The sequence below is a fragment of the Giraffa tippelskirchi genome, chromosome 4 (genome assembly GCF_054371585.1).
Source record: "Giraffa tippelskirchi isolate mGirTip1 chromosome 4, T2T-mGirTip1v1.2.pri, whole genome shotgun sequence".
NCBI lineage: Eukaryota > Metazoa > Chordata > Mammalia > Artiodactyla > Giraffidae > Giraffa > Giraffa tippelskirchi.
The window spans coordinates 7,851,563-7,875,794 of record NC_137278.1 but is presented as its reverse complement, the minus strand read 5'-3'; the positions used below and the strand labels follow the sequence as shown (position 1 = coordinate 7,875,794).

The window sequence follows — 24,232 nt, the reverse complement described above, 5'->3', positions numbered from 1 at the left end:
ATCCCCTGCATCTGGGTGTCTGGCCAGGCCAACCTCTGCTCACAGACAAGAATCAATCTAGTTTTTAAAGGCACCTGCTCCAAGGGTGGAATTCCCCCTGGGGGTAATCAGACATTTATTTATTCATAGCCTTCTGGCTGGGAGGAGAGGCCCTCCCACCCAGGACTCAGCAGGGTCCAGCTGCCTCGTTGTCCTTCTCTCCTTCCCTCCACAGTAGAATCTATAATCAGAGGGGAACCAGCCTTGCCTTATGTCTCAGCTCCGTAACCTCCAAGCTGTGTGGTTTTGGACAAGCAACTCAGCTTCTCTGAGCCTCAGTTATCAACTGCAAACTAGGGTTAACAGTACACCTCCTTTGTGAGGTTGGTGAGGATTAAATGATCAAGGGGGATGAAAAACTCTCCTTTCAGGAATCCTGTCTATAGTTCATTACTAGAGAAGTTTCTCTGACCCTGTCCAACACCAGAAACCCCGAGGAAGAGGCTCACCGTTCTCTCTCAAGTGTGAAACCTGCTCTGAGGGTTGTTTCTGCAACTGCCACTGGCTGTTGATAATTCTTCTCTTCCTTTGGGAGAGTAAGAGGCAGAGGATGCTGCTGCGTGGTCTCCATCATTCAAAAAAGAAAAAGAAGTGGTGGCTTAAGGTAGCAAAGAGTCAGTCAGTGATCTCAGTGCCTGGCTTCTGTGAAGCGCCCAGAATGAAGTGAGAAATCCTTTTCATGATCATCATCAAAGAGACCCCCCCTGTCTGCAGGATCAGAACCTCTTGCTTTCAGCCTTATAGTTTAGCCACCTGGTTACAGAGAGAGAAACCTGAGGCCCAGAGAGGAGAGGGACTCTCAGGAAAGCTCTCAGGCTCCCTCATCCCCAGTTGGATCCCCCATCCCTTTTGCTTCACTCCTGAGTCCTGCCCTGGCTTTCTGTGCCCAGGGTCAGGCCCTGGTACCCAGTCCTGCCCAGGCAGAGCCCGGGAGAGGAGTGAACAGAGGTTGGAGGAGTAGGCGCAGAGGCCTGACTCGTTCTCAGACCAAGCTCTTTGTCTGCCGCTTTGTGATGGTAAGCGCTGCTCCTAAATCAGGTCTGTGACACTGTTATTGTTGCCCAGGGCGCAGAGAGTCTAAACTTTTCCCCTGAGGTCAAGAATGTGGCCGGTCCCCAAGCCGCCCCGGAGCAGGGGCTTGGGTGGCTGGGGGTGGGGCTGGGGCCTCACCCCGAGCTGGGGCGAGATGTTGGGGGGAGGGGGTCATTGGGAACAAAACGCTTTGAAATGCCTCCTCTCCATCACTGCCAACATTGTCCGCTGCCCGCGGGGGGCCTGGCACCGCCTTGCCGGGGCTCCGGCCCCCAGCCCTGGCCAGGCCCGGCCCGGCATCTGAAAATGGACAGAAGGTTATTGTCCCTCCTCGCGGCCCTTTGTCTGTCCCAGTTCCAGATGTCTAGGCTGGGACCAGGGAGCTGACCCATGGTGGGCAGGGGGGAGGGGACAAAGGGGAAGAGCACGGGTCACTGCATCCTGAAGGGTCGTTCCCAGACCCTGAGATCCCACCCAGCCACAGCCCAGTCACCTTCTGGGCTGTCTCAGCCCTGGGATTGTCCCTGTTCCCTTGTCTGTCCTGCGCTTCCCGACAGGCCAGGTTCCGGCCTCAGGATGAGTTCAGAGCCGGGCACCTGGGGATTCCCACTGCTCAAAGCCTGCTGTGCCCGGGTGGGTATGGGTATCACTGAACCAGGGTACACGCATTCACAAGAAATGACAGAGCCCTCAAACATGCCAGCTCCATGCTGGGCATGGGGGTGCACTGTGGTGGGTGGGCCATTCAGATCCTTCCAAGATTGTGTTTATTTATTTTTTTAATATTCATTTTTATTTATTTATTTGACTGTGCTGGGTTTTAGTTGCAGTATGTGGGATCTAGTTCCCTGACCAGGGATCGAACCTGGGTCCCCTGCACTGGGAGCATTGGAGTTTTAGCCTCTGGACCACCAGGGAAGTCCCCTATTTTATTTCCTAAAATATTTATTTATTTACTTTTTAAAAATTAGTTGATCTATTTTTGGCTGTGCTGGGTCTTCTTTGCTGTGCGGGCTTTTCTCTAGTTGCAGAAGGCAAGGTGTTGTGGTGCGTGGACTTCTCATTATGATGGCTTTTCTTATTGTGGAGCACGGGCTCCAGGGTGCACAGGCTCAGCAAGCACGGGCTCCGCTGCTTGCTCCAAGGCATGTGGGATCTTCCCAGATCGGGGATTGAACCCATGTCTCCTGTATTGGCAGGGAGATCCTTTACCACTGAGCCCCCAGGAAAGCCCTTATTTACTTATTTATTTGGCTGCGCTGGGTCTTAGCTGCGGCATGTGGGATCCAGTTCTCTGACCAGGGATCAAACCTGTGCCCCCTGCATTGGGAGAGTGGAATCTTAGCCATGAAGCCACCAGGGAAGTCCCCAGGTTGTGGTTTATAGTCATAATAGGAAGGAGTAACATTTCCCACCCACTCTGTCTGTGTCAGGTACAGGTCAACCACTTTACCTGTTTTATCTCATCCTTTTCACAAAAAATCAACAGTAGATACTGTTCCTATATCCATTTTCCAGCTTTGGATACGGAGATTCTGAGAGGTAAACTCCCTTGCCCAAACCCAGGCTGCCGGGAAGCAGGAAAGCTGGGATCTCAGCCCAGGCTGACCGCTGCCACTGAGAGGAATGATCCGCTAATAATACTTGGAAGGTGCTGAGCACAGAGCCTGGCGCTGCTCCCGACTCAGCCCACGGAGCCGGTGTGGTGTGATTCCACCCGTCAGCTTCCCATTTCACAGACGGCGCTACTGAGGTCTAGACCAGAGAAAGAAAGCCTGGGTGAGACGCTCAGGGAAGCTTAAACAACAGCCCACCAGGGCCAGCCAGAGAGGCAGGCAGTCTGGTTGGAGTTTCGAAGCTCGGTTCTGTGTGGGCTTGAGCTAGTGACTTAGCTTTGCCGTGCCCTGGTATTCTCACCTATAAAATGAAGGTCTTCCCTACTTCATAGGGTTGTTGTGAAAATTCAGTTAGATGATGCGTTTCAAGCACTTAGCACAATGCCTGGCACACAGCACACAGTTAATGAGAGCTATTCCTCTTATTATTCTGAATGGGGTAGCGTTTATCCTTTGGAACCTTCCTCTCACCTGGGGTCACCTGAGGACAAGGCCCTGTTGAGGGGAGAGGCTGAGGGTTGGGTTCGGAGTTGTTGAGTGGGGGTGGGGGCAGTAATGCTTGGCCTACTTGGGGGTCTCTAGAAGTGTGGCAACGGGCTACTGCTGCAGGAGGAAGGCCAAAGGGATCAGGCTGGGAGGGGCAGGGGTTGCCTGGGCCCAGAGGAGTTAACAGCTCCCAGGCCCTGGCCCAGCGGGGCTGCCACGCTGCAGTTCAGCCGTTCAGCCGCAGCAACGCAGCAGGCAATGATCTTAGCAGAGAAGCCAGGGCGGCTTCGTGATGGGCAAAACAGCTGGCTGCCCGGGGAAAACAGCTGGCCGGGCCCCAGCCTCCTGAGGACTGGGGCAGAGGCTCAGAGGACAGCTCCACATCTGGGCTCCTGGGAGAGGAGGGCCTGGCCAAGAGCAAGAGGGTGGTCCTTTGGGGTGGGGTGGGCGTTGGGTGGGACCCTTGGAGATGAGCAGCAGATTCCCGGAGCGAAGGCTGGAGCTATGCTAGGTCTAAGCAGAGTGGTGACTCCAGCTGGGATTTGTGTGGGGGGGTCTCCATCTCCCCTCAAATAGGAAGGATGAGGGGCAGCAGAGCAGATGGGGGGCAAGACTGCACTCGGCCCTGGGTCATCTTGGAACCCGGCTTGGAACCTGAGGTGGGAGGGAGTCTGGTGGGGGCTCCGGGACCCCCACCTGCAGAGCGGCAGACCAGGACCAGGAGCCATGTGTGGGCTCCTCCTCCGGCTTGGAACCTGGGCTCCCTTGGCCACAAAGCAGGACAGGGGCCCAGAAAGCCCCCAACCCAGGAGACGTGAAGCTAGCAGCTGGTAAGAGCTCCATCCGTGCATCCCCTCCGCCGTGGGCTTCCCATCCCCATCTACTTGCCTGCCAGGCTGTGAGGACCCCCAGCTCTGGGGCTCTGTCTGGGCCTTGGGGTACCCCTAGGCTGCCCCCACCCATTGGAAGGGAAGCAGCACCTGAGACCTCAAGGTAGGTTGGGCAAGGAAGGCAGAGGGTTAATGAGGGTGTGGCCAGGGTCCACCAGACCACAGCCACCTGCCAGGGCTCCTGACCCCCAAATCCCATAGGCCAGAGACCCCTAATTTCTCTCTGACCTAAGGGTCTTCTCTCACCCACCCTCCTAACCTCCAGGAAGAGGGGGTTGGCCCTCACCTTGGGTGTGCCAACCTCAGAGCCCCCTCTCTGATGAAGGCCACTCTTCAGAGCCTTTGCCAGTGGGCAAACCTTGGAGCTGAGGCTCCCAGAGGGAAGAAGAAGGTGCTGGGGAGGGGGACAGTCCTTCCAGGGTCTCTTTATTTCTGGAAGCCAGAGTGGAGCCTAAGGCACTGGCGCCACCAGCTGGCTTCAGCCAGAACTACGGAGGCTGAGGGATGGGCGTGAAGGTGCTGGTGGGGGGAGGAATCTAGAGCTCAGCTAGATGTTGGTCCAGGGTGGTCTGGGTCCTATTCAGCCAGATGGACCCAAACATTTTTTTCTAGGCATGACCCCAAGAATGAGACCTTAGGTTCCATAGAATAGCAGCTCTAGTCTTGAGTCGGTACCAAAATCACCTGAAAGGCTTGTCGGTTTGTTTCACTTCCACTCCCAGAGTTTCTGATTCAGCGGGTATGGAGTGGTGCTGCTGCTGCTCAGTTCCTCAGTCATGTCCAACTCTGCGACCCCTTGGGCTGGAGTAGCCCGCTAGGCTCCTTTGTTCATGGGATTTTCCCGGCAAGAATGCTGGAGTGGGTTGCCATTTCCTCCTCCAGGGGATCTTCCCGACCCAGGGATGGAACCAGCATCTCCCGAGTCTCCTGCTTTCTTTACTGCTGAGCTACCAGGGAAGCCTAGGTATGGGGCGGGGTGGGGGGGTGGGGCTAGGGATTTGTATTTCTAACAATTTCCAGGCAGGGCTGATGCTGGCTGGTCCAGGGACCATGCTTGGAGAATCACTGCTTTAGAATTTCTGAGTTTGATGTCGTATTACCTTTGCAGAGTATGTCCTATTTTTATATTATGGGGCAAAAAAAAAATGAGTGTCAGTAAGAGTACAGGTGCTTGACAGCCCACCCTAGTCAGTAACATCATATTTCTATCGAGAGCCCACCCAGTGCCTGGGTTGCCCTGCTGTAGGGCTGGGATAAGTGGTGAAGAAGGCAGACGGGTCCCTGCCTCAGAACTCACACCCAGGCAGGTCCAGCATGTGATCTTTCCACCTGCAGGTCTGATAAAAGGCAGGTCACAACAAGGACCAATGCAGAACCTGGTTTCACATTCTACTGCCCCTTCGTAGATCTTCCTTGTTCAGTCCCAGCCCATATCAGACCCTTTGAGTCACCTGACTCCTCCCTCCATTTCTCACATCTAATCCATTATACATCTCAGCCCTGACCATCATCAACTCTCCTGGTTACATGCTTTCCCAGGCTTCCATCTTTGTCCCCAGAGTCCACCCTCTGAGCTGCAGCCAAAGCGATTTTTTTAAGACAAACCATGTTACTCCTCTGCTTACACTCTCCAATGTCTTTCTATTGCACTTAAAAAAAAAAATCCAAAGTCCCACCATAGCTTTAAGGCCCTAAGTGGTCCTCACGTCTTACCATATTCCCCTTGCTCACTTTGCACTGACTACCCTGGCCTCCTTGCTTGTTCCCACCACAGGGCCTTGGCCCCATCTCCATATGCAACATCTCCTCCCAGATTGCCTCTTGGCTGACTCCCCTTATGCTCCGGAACATCTCCACTGACCTCTCTATTCAATGTTGCCTCCCACTCTCAGCTACTCTCTGTTCTCGTTAACTTGTTTTACTTCGTTCATAGCATTTACTGTTCTCTGAAGTTATTTATTCATTTGTCAGTTTGCTTGTTTCCTGTCTGTCTTCACTCATCAGAATGTGAGTACCCTAGGAACAGAGATGGAACCTCTGTATCCCCAGTACCTAGAATTCTACCTGCACATGACATGTGCTAGATAAATATTTGCTGAGTGAATGGGACTATATAGGATGCAATGCAGGGGTAGGTCCCCCAACATGACATTGGGGAAGGCTTTCCAGAGGACCAGAAAAAGAAAGACCAGTTCAAGCAGAGGAATTAAAAAAAAAAAAAAAAAAGATATGGGAAAGTCTTAAAGCATGGAGTGTTCTAGAAACTGTACATAGTCCAGTTTGGCTGGGGCAGGAGATGGGGAAAGGAAGTCAGAGAAGATGGAGAAGCATCAGGCAGGCCATGAAGGGTCTCTTTGTTCCTGGAGGAATCTGAGCTCTATGCTGAGGGCAGTGGCTGCCCCCAGTGGGTGTAATATCATGCCCTTTAGAAAAGACCACTGAGGGAATTCCCTGGTGGTCCAGCGGTTAGGACCTGGTGCTTTCACTGCAGGGCGAGGGGCCCAGGTTCCATCCTTGGTTGGGGAACTAAGATCCCTCATGTGAAGTCACTCAGTCATGTCTGACTCTTTGTGACCCCATGGACTGTGCCCACCAGGCTCCTCTGTCCATGGGATTATACCAAACAATTATACTGGAGTGGGTTGCCATTCCCTTCTCCAGGGGATCTTCCCGACCCAGGGATCGAACCTGGCTCTCCTGCATTGCAGGCAGATTCTTTACTGTCTGAGCCACTAGGGAAGCCTCTCATGCTATGCGGTGTGGCCAAATTTTACAAAAAGAAAAAGAAAGGACCACTCAGTGCAGAATGGTTTCCAGGGAGAAAGCCTGGGGTAGGGGTGTGAGTACTGGGAGGTGCAGTGGCCCAGATGTGTGGTGCTGATGCTCTGAGCCACAGGAGTGACCATGTGCAGGAGACACTGAGGTGGTCTGGCCACGATGAGAGAGTGGAGTGGGTGGAGAGAGAGGCACTCATCATCAGGTCCCCTGTTGGAGGGAGGCCACTGGAGTGGGAGCCGGTTTGGAGGAAAGACGGGTTCTATTTTAGACAGATGGGTCCGAGTGGGAAGTGGAGACACATGTCAGTTTTGCAGAAAGAAGGAGTGGTGTATGAGGTCAGGTGTCGGAGGGAGCCCTCCTGGATGAGGAGGAATTCCACTCCGGGAGTGGCCAGGAGGATGCAGGTCTTGGCAGGAGCAGTTTGTCTGGAGCATCCTTGGTGTGTGTCAAGCAGGGAATGAAGGTGGGGAAGTGAGACCAGAAGCAAAGCATAGGTCACATCCCCCTTTCCAGAGATTTGGAGGGAAAGAGAGAGATAGGGCTGCCGCTGGGGGCCACAGGCAGCTGACTGTATTCGTATTTTAAGTTGGGGCAGCTTTAAGTCCTTTGGAATGTTGAAGGAAAGATCCAGAAGAAAGGGGTGTTGGTGATCCAGGAAGGGCAAAGGGATGGCGTTTTTTTTTTTGGAGTCCAAGGATGGTTCTGTTATGAGAAAGGGGTGCTCTGCCATAATGACAGGTGGTGAGAGAAGAGACTGGTTTGGCAGCAGGGAGTGGAAAGTTTGGAAGCTGGAAATAAGAGGTCACAGGTGATGGCTTCTCTCTCTCTCTTTTATTAAAAAAAAATAGATTTTTTGATCACTGTTGCTGCGCGGGCTTTTTCTCTAGTTGCAGTGAGCAGAGGCTCCTCTCTAGTTGCGGTGCACAGGCTTCTCATTGCAATGGCTTCTCTTGTTGCAGAGCATGGGCTCTAGGGCGTGTGGGCTTCGGTAGTTGCAGCTCCCAGGCTCTGGAGCACAGACTCCACAGCTGTGGCGCATGGGCTTAGCTGCTCTGGGGCAGGTGGGATCTTCCTGGATCAGGGATCCAACATGTGTCTCCCACATTGGCAGGAGGATTCTTTCCCACTGAGCCACCAGGGAGGCCCCCCTCACTCTCTGAAAAATATTTATTTGCGGAAGGACGGCGGGCAGGAGCACAGGGAAACTGAATTGTTGGGCTCAGTGCAAGGCCAGTGGGGAGTGGAGATCCGGAGTGTGCCCCAAAGGAAGATGGCTATAGGGTTTTTCCAGGCAGGAGTGATGGGGGAAACCTGGGGCAAGGCAGTCAGCAACTGGCTGGACCACTGGGTGGACTGGGGAGGGAGAGAGGTGAAGGTGGGAGGGGTCAGTGCATTGGGAGAAGAAGGATGACTTGAGGTGAGGGAAGAATCTGAAAGCCCCATGACTAATAGCATGGGCAGAAGCTCTGGGATAACTCTGGGATGGGTGAAGCAGGGGACACTGCTTTGCTTTAGAAAAGAGTATCCTCAGGACTTCCCCTGGCAGTCCAGTGGTTGGCTCCTTGCTTCCAGTGCAGGGGGCGGTGTGGGTTCAATCCCTGGCTGGGGAACTAAGATTCCACATGTTTTGTGGTGCGGTTTGGGGGTGGGGGACTTCCCTGGTGGCTCAGAGGTTAAAGCGTCTGCCTCCAATGCGGGAGACCTGGGTTCGATCCCTGGGTCGGGAAGATCCTCTGGAGAAGGAAATGGCAAACCACTCCAGTGTTCTTGCCTGGAGAATCCCGTGGACGGAGGAGCCTGGCAGGCTACAGTCCACGGGGTCGCAAAGAGTCCGACACGACTGAGCGACTTTCCTTCCTTCCTTTGGGGATGGGGGATAGAAAGAAGCAACCATGCAAGGGGAGGGACTCACTTCCCCATGATGTTTTGGGGGAGGGACCTCAGGCCTTCCGTCGGGCAGGGCCACCTGGGTGAGGGGCTGAATGTAAGGAGAGCCTGGCTTCTCCAGTCCTAGCTTCCTGCCCCAGGAATTCTTCTCCCCTGCCAGGCTCCATGCATATAATTCAAGTGCATTCACGCTCTCAAGGAATCCTTGCAAACCCTGCTAGATGGGCGCTGTTCCAGCCCAGTTCTACCCAGGAGGCCCTGAGACTCAGGAGAAAAGTGACCTACCTGCCTGAAATCGGTGGCAAAGGAGATAGACCCCACCGCTGGTGCCTCCAGGGCCCTCCTCTTCCCTAAGAGAGGCTGGAGATCCATTTCCATCCCAGTAAGGGGCCTGAGGACCCCGACTCTGACCAGACACTGGAGTCACCCTGCTTTGGAGTGGGGGGTCTGGGACACCGTGAGGGAGGGCTGTGTGGTGCCCCTTGTTCTACACTCAGTCTAGGACACTCAGTCTAAGAGTAGGCTTTGCTCTCCTAAAGGCCCGGAGCCGTGCTGGTGCTGGCGACGGAGGCGAGGACGATGACGCGCAGGAGACGCCAGGCTCGGACCGCGGCGGGATTGCGCGTGCAGGTCAGTGGGACCTCCCCTTCCACCCGCCTCCCGGCACCCCTTAGCGGGTCTGGCTCTGCGAAGTTCCGTCTGGGCCCGCCAGAGGGCGCCCGGGGCCGGGACGGCGGAGGGGCCGACAGCCCGGGAACCCAGGAAAGGGCCGTGGCGGTGTCGCCGGGTCCGCACGCAGCTCAGGTCCGAGGGTCGGACAGATGGCCAGCCAGTCCGGATTCAGGGGCGTTGGGCGCTCCGTGAAGCCGGATTCCGGGGATTGCACGCCCCGAGGGGGAGTCGTAGTCGAGTATTCTGAAACTCCGCGGCGGCTCGGAAGCCGTCCACCCACGACCCTCCAGCCGGGAAGAGGCTGCTCGCGTCTGGGGCAGGTGTCCGGGCCCAGGTCCTGCGATGTCCCGGGCTGAGGAGAGGACATCTGAGAATCTATGGATAGGGATGGGGAGGGGAGTGGGAGCCCATTCTTGGGAGGGGGTGGTACATTCCCCCCCCCAACTCCGGGCCCGCCTCGGCTCCGCCCCGGGCCCGGGCCCCGCCCCGGGGCCCGGCGGCACCGCCCACTCCCCTCGGCACGGCCGGGAGCCCCGGGGGCCGCCGCCGCCGCCGCCCGAGCGCCCGCCATGCGCGCTGCCCCCGCCGCCCCGCTGCTCCAGCTGCTGCTCCTGCTGGGGCCGCGGCCCGAGGCTGCGGGAGTCGCGGAGCCGCCGCTGCCCACCGTGGTCCTTGCCATCCTGGCCCGCAATGCCGAGCACTCACTGCCTCACTACCTGGGCGCGCTGGAGCGGCTGGACTACCCCAGGGCCAGGCTGGCCCTCTGGTGAGATAGACCTGGGCGTTGGCACCCACTGGGCACCTACTCCCCCCAGCCCCACCACCGACAGCCCGGGCTCCAGCTGGCCCCATCTGCTCCTTGTCCAGACACCACCCAGACTGGCCCCTCCCCTCGCAGACAGGCCCTCCAGCAACCCGAGCCCCCTGGCGGGTCCCCTTGGCCCCTTGGCCCCGCAGACTGACTTTGGAGGACTTGGGTTGGCACAGGGACACCCATCCCTCATTCTGCCCCCTGCTCCTCCTTCGGGACCTCCTCTGGGTGTAAGCTGGGCCCAACCCCTCTTGCTCCAGCCCACCAGAGCTGAAACTTAAGCCACGGGACCTGTGGCTGGCCTGACAGAGTGGAGCCAACTGGAGCAGCTGGTGTCCCCTGGGGCCCCATGTGGCAGAGTTCAGCAGGCCTAGGAGTTCCTGGGGAGCCCGTAGGGGTGCTGTCAGCCCTGGGCTCCATGCTGCTCTATGGGGGGGGGTGTCACACCCGCTCCCCCTTCCCCAGGGCTGGTTCCAGCCTCTCTCAGAGGAGGGACTGGGTCCTGCCGGCCAAGGGCAAAGCCCCTTCCTGCCATCTCTTCCCCTAGGTGTCCCCACAGGGCCCTGGAATCAGAGGCCACAGTCTATGGAAGCCAGAACAGGGAGGAGTCCCAAGCTGAGGTTGGGGATAAACTGAGAGAAATGACAAACTACCCTCCCCAACTCACCAGATTTGGGCTGGGGGTGGAGCTGTGGCCTGGGGAGGCCGCCCACAATTACTAGTCAGGGAGTTTAGTTAGTTCCCACCCCCAAAAGACTTGACACGTAGTTAGTCTTCAGTTCTAGAGACTTGGCTTAAAGGGGCAGCATCACCGAAAACCTGGGCTCTTGGCTAAGGCCCCCTCACCCGCCTCTGTCGTGAGAGCCCCTTCGGAGAGGCTGTGCAAGGTGACCTTGGAGCTCAGGCCCATCAGGTCTTCTCAGGGATGCTCAGAGTGTGGTTTGGTCCTTATTACAACTTCCAGGTGGAGGGAAGCAGCAACTCCTCTGTCTAGTCCTGACTCAGAGAGGGGAGGGGACTAACCTGAGGTCACACAGCAGGGAAGGAAGAAAACCAGGCCATATGGCAGATGTGTTCCTCAAAGTTGAGGTCCTTCTCATCTTTCAAAACACATTTGAGTGGCTGCAGACAGCAGCCTCCTGGGGAACATATGAAGCCTGTAGCCTGTCCAGGTTGCCCTAAGGAACCCTGGAGACAGCCCTTTCCAGTGGACATTCATGATTGGCATGCTGTCTCCAAATCTAGGCTTCAGACTGGTAAGTGTGGCAGAAAGCCCCAGGGCACGGTGGCCAGGGTCCACACTGGCCAAGTCGTAATGCCCATCCGTACCAAGCTTCCGAACAAGGAACATGTGACTGAGGCCCTCCGAAGGGCCAAGTTCAAGTTCCCTGGCCGCCAGTCAATCCACATCTCCAAGAAGTGGGGATTTACCAAGTTTAAGGCTGGTGAATTTGAAAACATGGTGGCAGAAAAGCAGCTCATTCCAGATGGCTCTGGGGTCAAATACATCCTTCCCTCTGGACAAATGGCAGGTCCTGCACTCATGAGAGCCTTGGCGCCGTCCCCTCCTTACTCATGCCTACCAATAAATCCTAGTTGCCTCTCCAAAAAAAAAAAATACATTTGAGTTCTGTCACCTCAGCCCCTGAGCTTGCCAGGACAGCTTTTAGTTACAAAGGGAGAAAGTGAGCCCAGAGAGGGTCTGGACCTGCCTGGGGTCACATAGTGGAACACAGACCTATGATTGGGACCTGGCTGCCTGCCTTCCTCTGTAGCACATCTACCTCCTCCGCTCCCGGGAGAGGCCAGTCTTGCAGGGATTGGTGCTCCAGGGGTCAAGGCTGCCTCGGGGTATGGTCCTTTGGTGGCTGTGCCACCCCTCCCCACCTTCTTCCTCCTGTGTCCCCAGGTGTGCCACGGACCACAATGTCGACAACACTACAGAGATGCTACGGGAGTGGCTGGCTGCTGTGGGCAATGACTATGCAGCTGTGGTCTGGAGGCCCGAGGGGGAGCCCAGGTGTGGCCTGAGGGCAAAGGTTCTGGGGAAGATGGGCAACAGGTGCAGCCCAGAGAGGGAAAGAGACAGCTCCGCGTCACAGCCTCCGGGCCAGGGCTCTGACCACATGCACCTACCCCATGGAACAGCTCATCTCTTTACCACCTCAGGTCCTACCCAGATGAAGAGGGCCCTAAGCACTGGACCAAAGAAAGGCATCAATTCCTGATGGAGCTGAAACAGGAAGCCCTGACCTTTGCCAGCGACTGGGGGGCAGACTATATCCTGGTAAGAAAGCCTGGCCTACGATCGGGCTCCCCACAGATGGTGGCACCTCTCTTTGACAGAAATCTGGGTGCGATTTAACCATCTGTAGGCTCGACTCTTCAGCTAGCAACCTGGATCAGAACCCAGATCAGGTATCGAGCTAGGATCCCTTTGCTTGAGCTCAGACTCTGTACTAAGCCTGGATACCTGAGGCAGAGCTCAAGGTGTATACTGAGACTCAATCCCAGAGTATAGAGCCCAGAGTATAATCTGAGCCTAGTTCCCTGGACTGGAGATCAGGGTTGGTGGGTTGGTTTTGCTGTTGTTCATTCTGCTAAGGCTAAGTCATGTCTGACTCTTTGTGACCCCATGGACTGCAGCACACCAGGCTCCCCTGTCCAAAGGAGATCAGAGTAGGTCTTTGAATTTCCTTCCTAAGACTTCAGATAAAGTTCTTAGATCAGCACCTCAGGCGTAATCTCTGGACCCAGTCCCTGATCCAGTGTTCCAGACTAGATCCTTGGTCCGGAAACAGATCTCCTGGTTTATAGGTTAGATCTCTCTGAGGGAACCCCATTGGATTGTGGGAGATATCCTGGGTCCCTGGATATCTGGAGGGATCCCGCTCAGTGAATCCTTGGGAGGCTGTAGCCCAGACAAGTCTGGGGCCTGTGATATCCCCTTCCCCACAGTTTGCAGACACAGACAACATTCTGACTAACAACCAGACGCTGCAGCTTCTGATCACACAGAGGCTGCCCGTGGTGGCCCCGATGCTGGACTCTCAGACCTACTACTCCAATTTCTGGTGTGGGATCACCCCCCAGGTACGGCCAGGGACACGAGCCTCGGGAGGCTTGAGGTCTGGGAGGAGGGACGTGGAGGGCAGAAAGCCTCCGCTGGGGAGCGGTGTACTGGGGATGGAGGGGTGCTCTCTCACAGCCCGGGGCCACCCCTTCCCCAGGGCTACTACCGCCGCACGGCTGACTACTTCCCTACCAAGAACCGCCAGCGCCGGGGCTGCTTCCGCGTCCCCATGGTCCACTCCACATTCCTGATATCCCTGCGGGCTGAGGGGACAGCCCAGCTGGCCTTCTACCCCCCTCACCCCAACTATACCTGGCCCTTCGACGACATCATAGTCTTCGCCTATGCCTGTCAGGCTGCTGGTAAGGTCAACTCTTCCTGAGCCTTTTCTCGAGGTCTCTGGGCCTTTGCACATGCTGTTCCCTCTGCTCTGCATACCCTTCCCCACTCCACAGTTTTTCTTTCTAATTCCTAATTGTTCTTCGCGTCATAGGCTTTCTTGGGCCCACTGCCCCAGTAGGTTAGATGTCCTTCTGGCTGTCCCCACCATGGCACTTTCATGTATTCCTTCATTAGGCAAATATTTATGGGACACCTACCAGTGCCAAGGGCTTCCCAGGTGGCACTAGTGGTAAAGAACCCGCCTGCCAATGCAGGAGACGTAAGAGACACAGATTCGATCCCTGAGTCGGGAAGATCCCCTGGAGGAGGGCATGGCAACCCACTCCATTATTCTTTGCCTGGAGAATCCCACGGACGGAGGAGCCTGGCGAGCTACAGTCCATGGGGTATAAAGAGTCGGACGTGACTGAGTGACTTAACACACAGGCACCGTGTGCCAGGCACCAGGGAGACAGTGGTGAGTAAAGTCAGCTGGTCCTTGACTTCCTTGGTCCTCCAGTCCAGTCACCCAAAGGATCACACAAATCAGTGTCAATCACAATGACAGGAAGAAGAGTTTCTTGATTATAGGTGTTCTGGGAGCTTAGACTAGAGTTGACTTGGTTGGGGAAGGCTTCCTGGAGGATGTAATCATTGGGGCTGAGATCTAAGGTATGGGCAGGCCTTAGCAAGGCAAACAGAGCGAGACAGAGCATTTCAAGCAATGGGACCAGCAGGTGCAAAGGCCGTGTGGTGGCTGGGGACACAAGAAGACAGGCAGCTAGAGCACAGTACGCAAAGAGGGGGCATAGTGCAGGCTGAGGCAGGAAAGGTGGGCAGGGGCCATCTTGTGGGGACTTGATGGGCAAGCATCTGGCCATTAGCCTGTGGGTGTCAGGCAGCCATCAGAGAATCATGCGATTGGACTTGAACACTGAAAAAAAGCATTCTGCTGTGGGTAGTTATTTTTAAGATGAAAGTTACAAGGAAGTGTTTGGGTTTGGGGAATTCCCTGGTGGTCCAGTGGTTAGGACTCTGTGCTTTCACTGCTGAAGGCACAGGTTCAAGCTCTGGTCAGGGAATTAAGATCCCGCAAGCCATGCAGCATGGCCCAAAAAAAGAGAAATGTTTGGATGTTTGGATTTGGATCAGATAAACCACAGTCCTAGGAAGAACTGAAGTTGAGAGCAAGACAGAGATGCTGCTGTTGGTATAAGGACCTTGAGAAGGCGGCAGAGAATGTAGTTCCTGGTGTGCACTCATGGGTGGCGAGAACATGAAGGCTGTCCGGCGGGTGGAGAACTTTGCTCACAGTCAAGGTGAACTAGAAGTGACGATTCAATCAGGAAATGTTGCACCTGGGCAAGCAGTGTGTGAGGAGTGGCCAGGGAGAAGGGTGTCATCCTCATTATTTTGTGCACCATGAGGTGACGTCTACCGTGCAGACGTGCAGGAAGAAAAAAGATCTTATCAAGTACAAAACGTGAGTGAAGGTGAAACAAATACATGGACGAAAAATGAGAAGAAGCACAGATATTTTCTTTTTTTTGCCACGCTGGACAGCTCTTGAGATCTCACTTCCTCAACCAGGAACTGAACCCGGGCCACGACAGTCAAAGCACACACCCCTCACCACTAGGCCTCCAGGGAACTCCCTGTTTCCTTGTTTTTTCATTCCTACCTCTACATGTGGCTCAGCTGGTAAAGAATCTGCCTGCAATGTGGGAGACCTGGGTTCGATCCCCGGGTTGGGAAGATCCCCTGGAGAAGGGAAAGGCTACCCACTCCAGTGTTCTGGCCTGGAGAATTCCAGGGACTGTATGGTTCTTGGGGTCACAAAGAGTCGGACACCACTGAGCAGCTTTATTTGTTTTGTTTACCTCTTCTTGATTATCAGCCGCTGTTTACTGGTCAGTGGTTCAAAGGAATTTAGTGATTGACTTTGTAAAGTTTTTTATTTATATACAGATATCCAATTTTTGTTTAGCATCATATGTTTATTTATTTATTTGGCTACACTGGGTCTTAGTTGTTGCTTGCCGGATCTTTTGCTGTGGCGTATGGACTTCGTTGCCGCATGGCATTTGGGATCTGGCTCCCCAACCAGGGATCAAACCCACAACCCCTGCACCGGAGGGTGGATTCCCAACCACTGGACAACCAAGAAAGTCCCATGAACGGGGGTTTTGTCTCCATCATTCGTGTTTCCAACCCCTGCACTCTGCCAGGCTGTGTACTCAGTGCTGGTCCTGGAGTTCACTTTTCAACAGATACCATGGTTTGAGCGAGCTCCGGGATGGACAGGGAGGCCTGGCATGCTGCAGTCCATGGGGTTGCAAAGAGTCGGACATGACTGAGCAACTGAACTGAACTGATTGACTGACTGACCTGCCCTGGAGGATTCACAGTCTATAGAAGACAGTTCAGTTCAGTTCAGTCGCTCAGTCGTGTCCAACTCTTTGCGACCCCCTGAATCACAGCATGCCAGGCCTCCCTGTCCATCACCAACTCCCGGAGTTTACCCAAACCCATGTCCATCGAGTCGGTGATGCCATCCAACCATCTCATCCTCTGTCATCCCCTTCTCCTCCTGCCCCCAATCCTTCCCAGCATTAGGGTCTTTTCCAATGAGTCAACTCGTCACATGGGGTGGTCAAAGTATTGGAGTTTCAGCTTCAACATCAGTCCTTCCAATGAACAACCAGGACTGATCTCCTTTAGGATGGACTGGTTGGATCTCCTTGCATTCCAAGGGACTCTTAAGAGTCTTCTCCAACACCACAGTTCAAAAGCATCAATTCTTCAGCATTCAGCTTTCTTCACCGTCCAACTCTCACATCCATACATGACAACTGGAAAAACCATAGCCTGACTAGATGGACCTTTGTTGGCAAAGTAATGTCTTTGCTTTTTACTATGCTATCTAGGTTGGTCTTAACCTTCCTTCCAAGGAGTAAGCATCTTTTAACTTCATGGCTCCAATCACCATCAGCAGTGATTTTTGGAGCCCCCCAAAATAAAGTCTAACACTGTTTCCACTGTTTCCCCATCTATTTCCCATGAAGTGATGGGACCAGATGCCATGACCTTAGTTTTCTGAACGTTGAGCTTTAAGCCACCTTTTTCACTCTCCTCTTTCACTTACATCAAGAGGCTCTTTAGTTCTTCTCCGCTTTCTGCCATAAGGGTGGTGTCATCTGCATATCTGAGGTTATTGATATTTCTCCCGGCAATCTTGATTCCAGCTTGTGTTTCTTCCAGCCCAGCGTTTCTCATGATGTACTCTGCATATAAGTTAAATAAGCAGGGTGACAATATACAGCCTTGACGTACTCCTTTTCCTATTTGGAACCAGTCTGTTGTTCCATGTCCAGTTCTAACTGTTGCTTCCTGACCTGCATACAGGTTTCTCAAGAGGCAGGTCAGGTGGTCTGGTATTCCCATCTCTTTCAGAATTTTCCACAGTTTCTTGTGATCCACACAGTCAAAGGCTTTGGCATAGTCAATAAAGCAGAAATAGATGTTTTTCTGGAACTCTCTTGCTTTTTCGATGATCCAGCGGATGTTGGCAATTTGGTCTCTGGTTCCTCTGCCTTTTCTAAAACCACCGTGAACATCTGAAAGTTCACGGTTCACGTATTGCTAAAGCCTGGCTTGGAGAATTTTGAGCATTACTTTATTAGCGTGTGAGATGAGTGCAATTGTGCAGTAGTTTGAGCATTCTTTGGCATTGCTTTTCTTTGGATTGGAATGAAAACTGACCTTTTCCAGTCCTGTGGCCACTGCTGAGTTTTCCAGATTTGCTGGCATATTGAGTGCAGCACTTTCACAGCATCATCTTTGAGGACTTGAAATAGCTCAACTGGAATTCCATCACCTCCACTAGCTTTGTTAGACAAAGGCTAAATAAATGATTAAAATAAAGATGACAAACACCGAAGGAATTAAAAAAAGAAAAGGCTACTCTGGTTGCCAGGTGGAGGACATGGCAGGGCCTGGAGAGGGGGAGGGGTTAAGTGTAGGGATCTGGGCCAGAGGTGATGGTGCTGGATTGGGTGAGGGGGATGGGCAGAGGCGGGTGAGATTTAGAGGGTGGAGCAAGGCCCCGTGGCATCAGGTGGCCATAGCCAGGTGGGAGTTTGCCTGCTTATTCCTCACTTTAATCCTCTGAGGGCAGGGATGGCCTGTCTTGCTCACCACCATCGCCCCTGTCCCCAGCTGGTGCCCTGGAGACATCTGTTGAATGAATATATACCATCTCAGCAGAAAGGTCCCTGAGATGTTGTTTGAGCCAAGCCCTATCTCCCTCCAACCCCACAGATGGGGACGCGGGGCCACAGAGAGGACTCATATGGTGGGTACCGGTAGGACTGGGGCTCACACCTGCCGTCTGAGTTCCGAGAACCCCACCCTGCAGGCCAGCACTCACTCGGCCTCTCTCCGCAGGGGTCTCGGTCCACGTGTGCAACGAGCACCGTTACGGGTACCTGAACGTGCCTGTGAAATCCCACCAGGGGCTGGAGGACGAGAGAGTCAACTTCATCCACCTGATCCTGGAAGCACTGGGTGAGGCTGCAAGCCGGTGTTGTCCCTCCTCCCATCACTCCCTGCCCCTCTCCCGGGCCCCTTCTCCTTGGCCCTGGACCTGGCTGGGCAGGGGTTGGGGCTGGAGTCACAACTTCCCCTTCAAATCATTCCCTGACTCCGGGCAAGTCGCTTTCCCCGCTGAGCTTCAGTCTGCCCCTCCGAACAGAGGCAGGTGGAGTCTGATCTGCTGGGCATCCTGCCAAGGGGGCGGGAATGAGGGGGGCCTGGGACTCCAGGGTGCCGCTGACTCAAGCCAGTGGGGACTCCTGACAGCAGGCTTTCCTCTGCAGTGGATGGGCCCCCCATGTGGGCCTCGGCTCATGTGTCCCGGCCTCCAAAGAGGCCCAGCAAGATGGGGTTTGATGAGGTGAGTCCTCCCAGCCTGCGGGACCAGGGTCAGGAGGTGGGCTCTCCCCTCCACCCGGAGCCTCCCTCCTGCCCACCTGCCTGCGGGACCAGGGTCAGGAGGTGGGCTCTCCCCTCCACCTGGAGCCTCCCTCCTGCCCACCTGCCCCCTCCAGGTGTTTGTCATCAGCCTGGCCCGTCGGCCCGACCGCCGAGAGCGCATGCTGACTTCCCTCTGGGAGATGGAGATCTCTGGGCGGGTGGTGGACGCCGTGGACGGCCGGTGAGGCTTCTGGGACGGGGACAGGGCCCTGTGCAGCGGAGGGGGCCCAGGGTGGCCCGTCGGGGCTCCCTGGAGGTGGGAAAAGCAGACGATGGGTCGAATGAGTTTCCTGTTCCAAGGAGTATTCAGAGAGGGCTTGAGTCATTGTGTCTCGGGGAACCCAGGGCAGGCAGAACAGGACAGGGGGCCCTTCCTCAGCCCACCCGAGGGAGGAGAGTGTAGTGGTTAAGGCCTGTGGTCTGGAGCTCCTGGGCCTGGTCACCAGCCGTGTGACCTCCGGCAAGTCTTCCCGTCTCTCAGCCCTGCTGCAGAAACGGCGAATAGCTGCCTTCCTCTTAGGGGTTTATAAGGGTTTAGTGAAGATTTCTCCAGGGCCTGACACACAGTAAGTATCCCAAAGGATAACGGGGTCTTCATTCTGATTATCAGGGCTCTTCCTTTCCCTCCTGAACCTAGATCCCTGATGAGTGGGGTGCGGGAGCAGGCCACTCACGTTACCCTAGAACCAGGGCTCACATGGCCCCCCATATCCACTGTTGTTGGCTGCATGTGCTCCAGTCTGGTGGACCGCAGGATGTCCAGCCTTTGCTTGGGCCCCTGCCTGAGAAGTGTCTGCCCTTCATCTTGGGTGTCTCCTTCTCAGACTGCCTGGCTCCCCTAAGGATTACCCACCCCGCCCAAGGCGGCTCCAACCCCCTGGTCCAGTCATGATGACTTCAGGCCACATGAAGCAGTAATCAGGCTGAAGCCTCCTCCCTCCCAACTGGGAATCCCTGGTAGTTCAGCAGTAAAGAATCCGCCTGCAATACAGGAGACTGCTTGCAATGCAGGAGTCTTGGGTTCAATCCCTGGGTTGAGAAGATCCCCTGGAGAAGGAAGTGGCAACCCACTCCAGTATTCTTACCTGGGAAATCCCATGGACAGAGGAGCCTGGCAAACTACAGTCCATGGGGTCGCCAAGAGTGGGACATAACTTAGCAACTAAGCCACCACCACCACCACCACCTCCTTCAAAGCAGACTCCAGTGTGATGGTCCCCAACTTGCCCAGTGCAGGCGGCCCTGGGTAGGTCTCTGGCGGGCACCCCTGACCCCATGACACCGTCTCCCTCAGGACGCTCAACAGCAGTGTCATGAGGACCCTCGGCGTGGACCTGCTCCCCGGCTACCAGGACCCCTACTCGGGCCGCACGCTGACCAAGGGTGAGGTGGGCTGCTTCCTGAGCCACTACTCCATCTGGGAGGAGGTAAGGACCCTGCGCCTTGGCCCACGCCCTTGGGGAAAGCAGGGCCCCCCCACCCCCACTCACGGCTCCATGCCAGCACTCATGTGACTGGTGGGTGACAGATCACACTCAAGAAGACCTGGGTAGCAGCTGTCAGCCTCCTGTGGGCGCAACCCTTCCCGTATTCACCCCGTGGTATGCGCTGAGCACCGGCTATGTGCTGGGACAGCCTCTGCTCTGAGACCACAGAGATGAACACAAAGAATGCAGCCAGGCCCTCCTGGGGCAGAGGGACCAGAGCAGGGCGCAGAAATGAAGAAAGAACTCAGGTTACCCTGGCCCGGGGAGGTACCGGCTGTGCGAGGGTGTGGACAGGCCTGGCCTCCTGGCCTCCGGTGGGGTCAGCGTGGGCCTCACTGTCGACGGGCAGGGAGAGGAGCCTTCTCAACAGAGGAAGACGGTGCGGCCCAGACCCCTGGGGCTGAAGGAGTGGAGGGTGTTGTGTGTGAGAAGAAAGGCCCGAGACTTGGCCAGGCAGCCTTGGCCCGGGTGTGAGTGCCCGGGAGAGGTCAGTGCCTGGACATGGCCTGAGAGGACCAGGGACGGGCCCTCCAAGGGGCGCCCCCTCCAGGAGGTGAAGCACAGATACCCTCCTTGTTTTCATTTTCTACTGTTGCCAAAATACTTTGCATGTGAGCTTCTATTTCTGTTTTTCTGAACTGAATGGTGCCTCTGAACAGATAGAAGGGCCACCATTTATTGAGCCGATTTCATGCTCTTCTCATACCTCCAGAAGTTACAGAAAGCATTTCTTCTCAGGGTGTTGGGGGCTGGGGTCTCTCCCCAACCCCAGCCCAGCCTCACTTCCTTGAGGAGGTGGAAGTGAGGCTCAGGAGGCGGAAGTGAGGAGCCCGGCTCTGTAACCCAGCAGATGCAGGCTCAGATCCCAGCTCGACCACGTCCAGGCTGGGTGTCCTTGGAAGATCGTGGGGTCACTTCCCGGCGTCTCCATCTCCCTCCTGCCTCCTGAGGATCCCTGGAGACGAGCCCTGTGGCTCCTGGGATGAGGCCGCAGTGCTCAGTGACCACAGCAAGGGTTCTGATTTCTCTCCTGATCTGCTTGGAGGGCAAGACTGGGAGCCTGAAGGCCCTTGAATACTAGAGCCAGGTGTTGGGGTTTCAAGCCCCAGGCCGAGGGAGCCCCAGCAGGCTTTGGAGCAGCTGAGCGGCATAGCCAGGGCTGAGCACTTGGCCTGTAACCAGAGCCAGGAGTGTCTGTCAGAGTCAGCCAGGTAGGAGGGGACGGCAGCCCAGTCTAAAGAGCCACCCCCCCCCAACCTTGTGCCTCAGGTTGTTGCCCGGGGCCTGGCCCAGGTCGTGGTATTTGAGGACGACGTGCGCTTTGAGAGCAATTTCAAGGGGCGGCTGGAGCGTCTGATGGAGGAGGTGGAGGCGGAGAAACTTCCTTGGGACCTGATGTAGGCAGCCTGGGCCCCCAGGGGCCAGGGAGAGGGGTGGGCCTCCTGGGGTCTGCCTTCTCCTGCAGGGAGCCCTAGCCAGCATACCCTGCCCCCGGGCTTGGCTCCGTAGATGGAGTTGGGGACAGGGAGTGCCCTGGGACATCAGCAGTGACTCCTGGGACCCCTGGTGTCACCTGCAGCTACCTCGGCCGGAAGCAGGTGAACCCTGAGGAGGAGGCAGTCGTGGAGGGGCTGCCCCACCTGGTGGTGGCCGGCTACTCCTACTGGACGCTGGCGTACGTCCTGAGCCTGGCAGGCGCCCGCAAGCTGCTGGCCTCCCAGCCGTTGCGCCGAATGCTGCCTGTGGATGAGTTCCTGCCCATCATGTTTGACCAGCACCCCAAGTGAGCCACAGGGCAGGGCAGGGTCAGCCCGTCCTCAGAGCCCACCTCAGCAGGTAGTAAGTCCCCTTCGCTGGGTGGATGGGGAGACCGAGGCTGGCAGGGCTGAGCCACTTCCGGTCACCAAGGAAGAGCCCAGCTTAGCCTTGGCATCAGACCAAACTCTGTGTAAATTCTGTGATGCCCTGTGGTTTCTAGGTAAGTGATTTTCCTATTCTGCACCTCAGTTTCCCCATCCGGAAAATGGGGATAAGAGAAATGCCACTTTAGGATTTGATGGGGAGCGCGGTGAGGTGCCCAGCTCCAGGCTGGCAGGGGTCTGGGGTGGGACAGTTCACCCCAGCCCCCCTGAGCCCCCCTCCCCCCTCCCAGTGAGCAGTACAAGGCACACTTCTGGCCGCGGGACCTGCAGGCCTTCTCAGCCCGGCCCCTGCTTGCGGCCCCTACCCACTACGCAGGGGACGCCGAGTGGCTCAGCGACACCGAGACATCCTCGCCCTGGGACGACGACAGTGGCCGCCTCATCAGCTGGACCGGCTCCTACAAGACCCTGCGCGGCCCCCGCCTGGACCTGACGGGCAGCAGCGGGCACAGCTTCCATCCCCACCCCCGGGATGAGCTCTAGGTGAGGGCGGGGCCTTGGTCTTCTCTGCCCATCGATGGCTGACTCTGTGTTTAGGTCTCAATTCCCCTCCTCAGCTGTCTCCTCTCCCCCTCCCTTTCTTTCCGTGGCTTTGTCTCTGTTTGCGTCTTTGTGTTTGCCTTTCTCTGTCTCTTGCTCTCTCTGTCTCTAAGCCCATCTCCATCTCTCTGTCTCTGACTATCTCTGTGTCTGCGTCTCTCTCTGTCTCTCTCTGTCCAACTCTAGTTTTTTTCTACTCCTCTCTCCTCTCCTGTCCCACCAGGGCTAGACAGTGACTCCAGACCTGGCTGTCCCCTTGGGCATGGCCTTTCTGCCTTCCGGACCTGTCTTCCATCAGGAGAAACCACTGAGATGGGTCACCAAGGCCACGTAGCACAAGGGCAGGGCTCCTAGGCCCTCTTCCTCGCCAACCTGATTCAGGGCCTGGGGTGGAGGGAGGAAGGGAGGCCCCACCCCCCAGCCTTCAGTGTCAAGCTGGGTAGACCCAGGAGGCATGCCCCCCACTGAGGACCCAGCTGCAGTGGTCCCTCTGCCCCCTTCTACCTCGCCATCAGCTCCCTACCCAGCTTAACAGCTGGGTCTCACCTGCCACCCTCTTGCCTGGCCAGTAGGAAGTGCAGGGAAATGGGAGGAGGACCTAGCACACAGTAGGCCCTCAATAAAAGCTGGCTGGTGTTGCACTTTATACTTTTTAACTCCTGGCTGAGCCTCTTTGCGTGTCCTAAAAGGGCTGGGAGGGAGGCGTTCCCTATCTGTGGATGAGCAAGTGGAGAGACAGAGAGGGGAGGGCGGCCTCGGGGAGGAATCAGGTGATCTGGCATCACCTCCTTAGCCTGCTCATTGGTAAAGGGGCGGCGTGAGCAGAAGTACCTCTTGGGCTGGGTGGGCAAGAAGCTGGAGCCCAGCCCAGAGTGAGTGCATACCCACTGCGGCTGGTGTGGTCATCGCTGGCCTCACCTTGCTGGCCAGGGTGGGCCTAGGCCAAACCCAGGGCCGCCGGGGCCCCCCTCGCTGCCTTTGGACATTCCCCTGTGTAGTTGGAACCCCTCTCTTGGAAGTGGCAGGGGAGATCCAGGGCTCCCTTCCCACCCTGACCAGTGTGGCCACCAGAGGGCAGCAAGTGGCGGAACCTGGACTTTGTGGTGCCAGGGCGCCCTCTGCTGGCTTGGTGCCAACAACGGGAAGGGCGCATACCATGCGTGTGTGCTACGTGGCTTCAGTCGTGTCAGTCGCTTTGCGACCCTGTGGATTTGTATAGCTCGCCAAGCTCCTTTGTCCGTGGGATTCTCCCTTCTCCAGGGGGTCTTCCCGACCCTGGAATCGAACCTGGGTCTCCTGTGTCTCCCGCGTTGGCAGGCAGCTTCTTGACCACTAGCGCCACCTGGGAAGCCCGGGGAAGGGAGCCTGGGGCATCTGGCATCTGCCCATTGTCCTCTGGGTTACCCACAGCGGCTTCAATTTGTGCTCTCCTGCTTGGAAACTGCCGGCCTTCCTCCCTGCCCATCCCTGTAGGGCCCAGCAGCGGAGACTCTGTAGGGTCTCCAGTGCCTGCAGGCAGGCAGCCAGAGGGGTGGGGGGGTGGCTCCTTGCCTTGGCCATGGCCTCCACCAGTGCGGACCTCCT

At 56.2% G+C, this 24,232-nt stretch overlaps 1 protein-coding gene, 1 non-coding gene and 1 pseudogene across 4 annotated transcripts; all 3 read left to right on the top strand.

The window, feature by feature from the left end:
- Positions 1-394: 394 nt before the first annotated feature.
- LOC145504153 (small nucleolar RNA U3) lies at positions 395-604 on the top strand. Its single transcript, XR_014052130.1, has one exon. It is a non-coding gene; the product is annotated as a small nucleolar RNA U3 (small nucleolar RNA).
- Positions 605-9,945: 9,341 nt separating this feature from the next.
- CERCAM (cerebral endothelial cell adhesion molecule) lies at positions 9,946-23,304 on the top strand. Of its 3 annotated transcripts, none has more exons than XM_081586945.1 (13): positions 9,946-10,166; positions 12,121-12,231; positions 12,381-12,498; positions 13,215-13,304; positions 13,442-13,646; positions 18,112-18,231; positions 18,543-18,619; positions 18,774-18,880; positions 19,994-20,126; positions 21,456-21,583; positions 21,766-21,969; positions 22,339-22,591; positions 22,872-23,304. In XM_081586945.1, the coding sequence occupies exons 1-12, from the start codon at positions 9,970-9,972 to the stop codon at positions 22,589-22,591; spliced, it is 1,743 nt and encodes a 580-aa protein (XP_081443071.1). In that variant the 5' UTR covers positions 9,946-9,969; the 3' UTR covers positions 22,872-23,304. The 3 variants fall into 3 exon arrangements, with proteins under 3 accessions (XP_081443071.1, XP_081443072.1, XP_081443070.1); XM_081586946.1 differs by having other exon boundaries at positions 13,170-13,304; positions 22,425-22,591; XM_081586944.1 differs by having other exon boundaries at positions 13,170-13,304.
- On the top strand, positions 11,314-11,411 carry LOC145504088 (small nucleolar RNA SNORA70; annotated as a pseudogene).
- Positions 23,305-24,232: the final 928 nt, after the last annotated feature.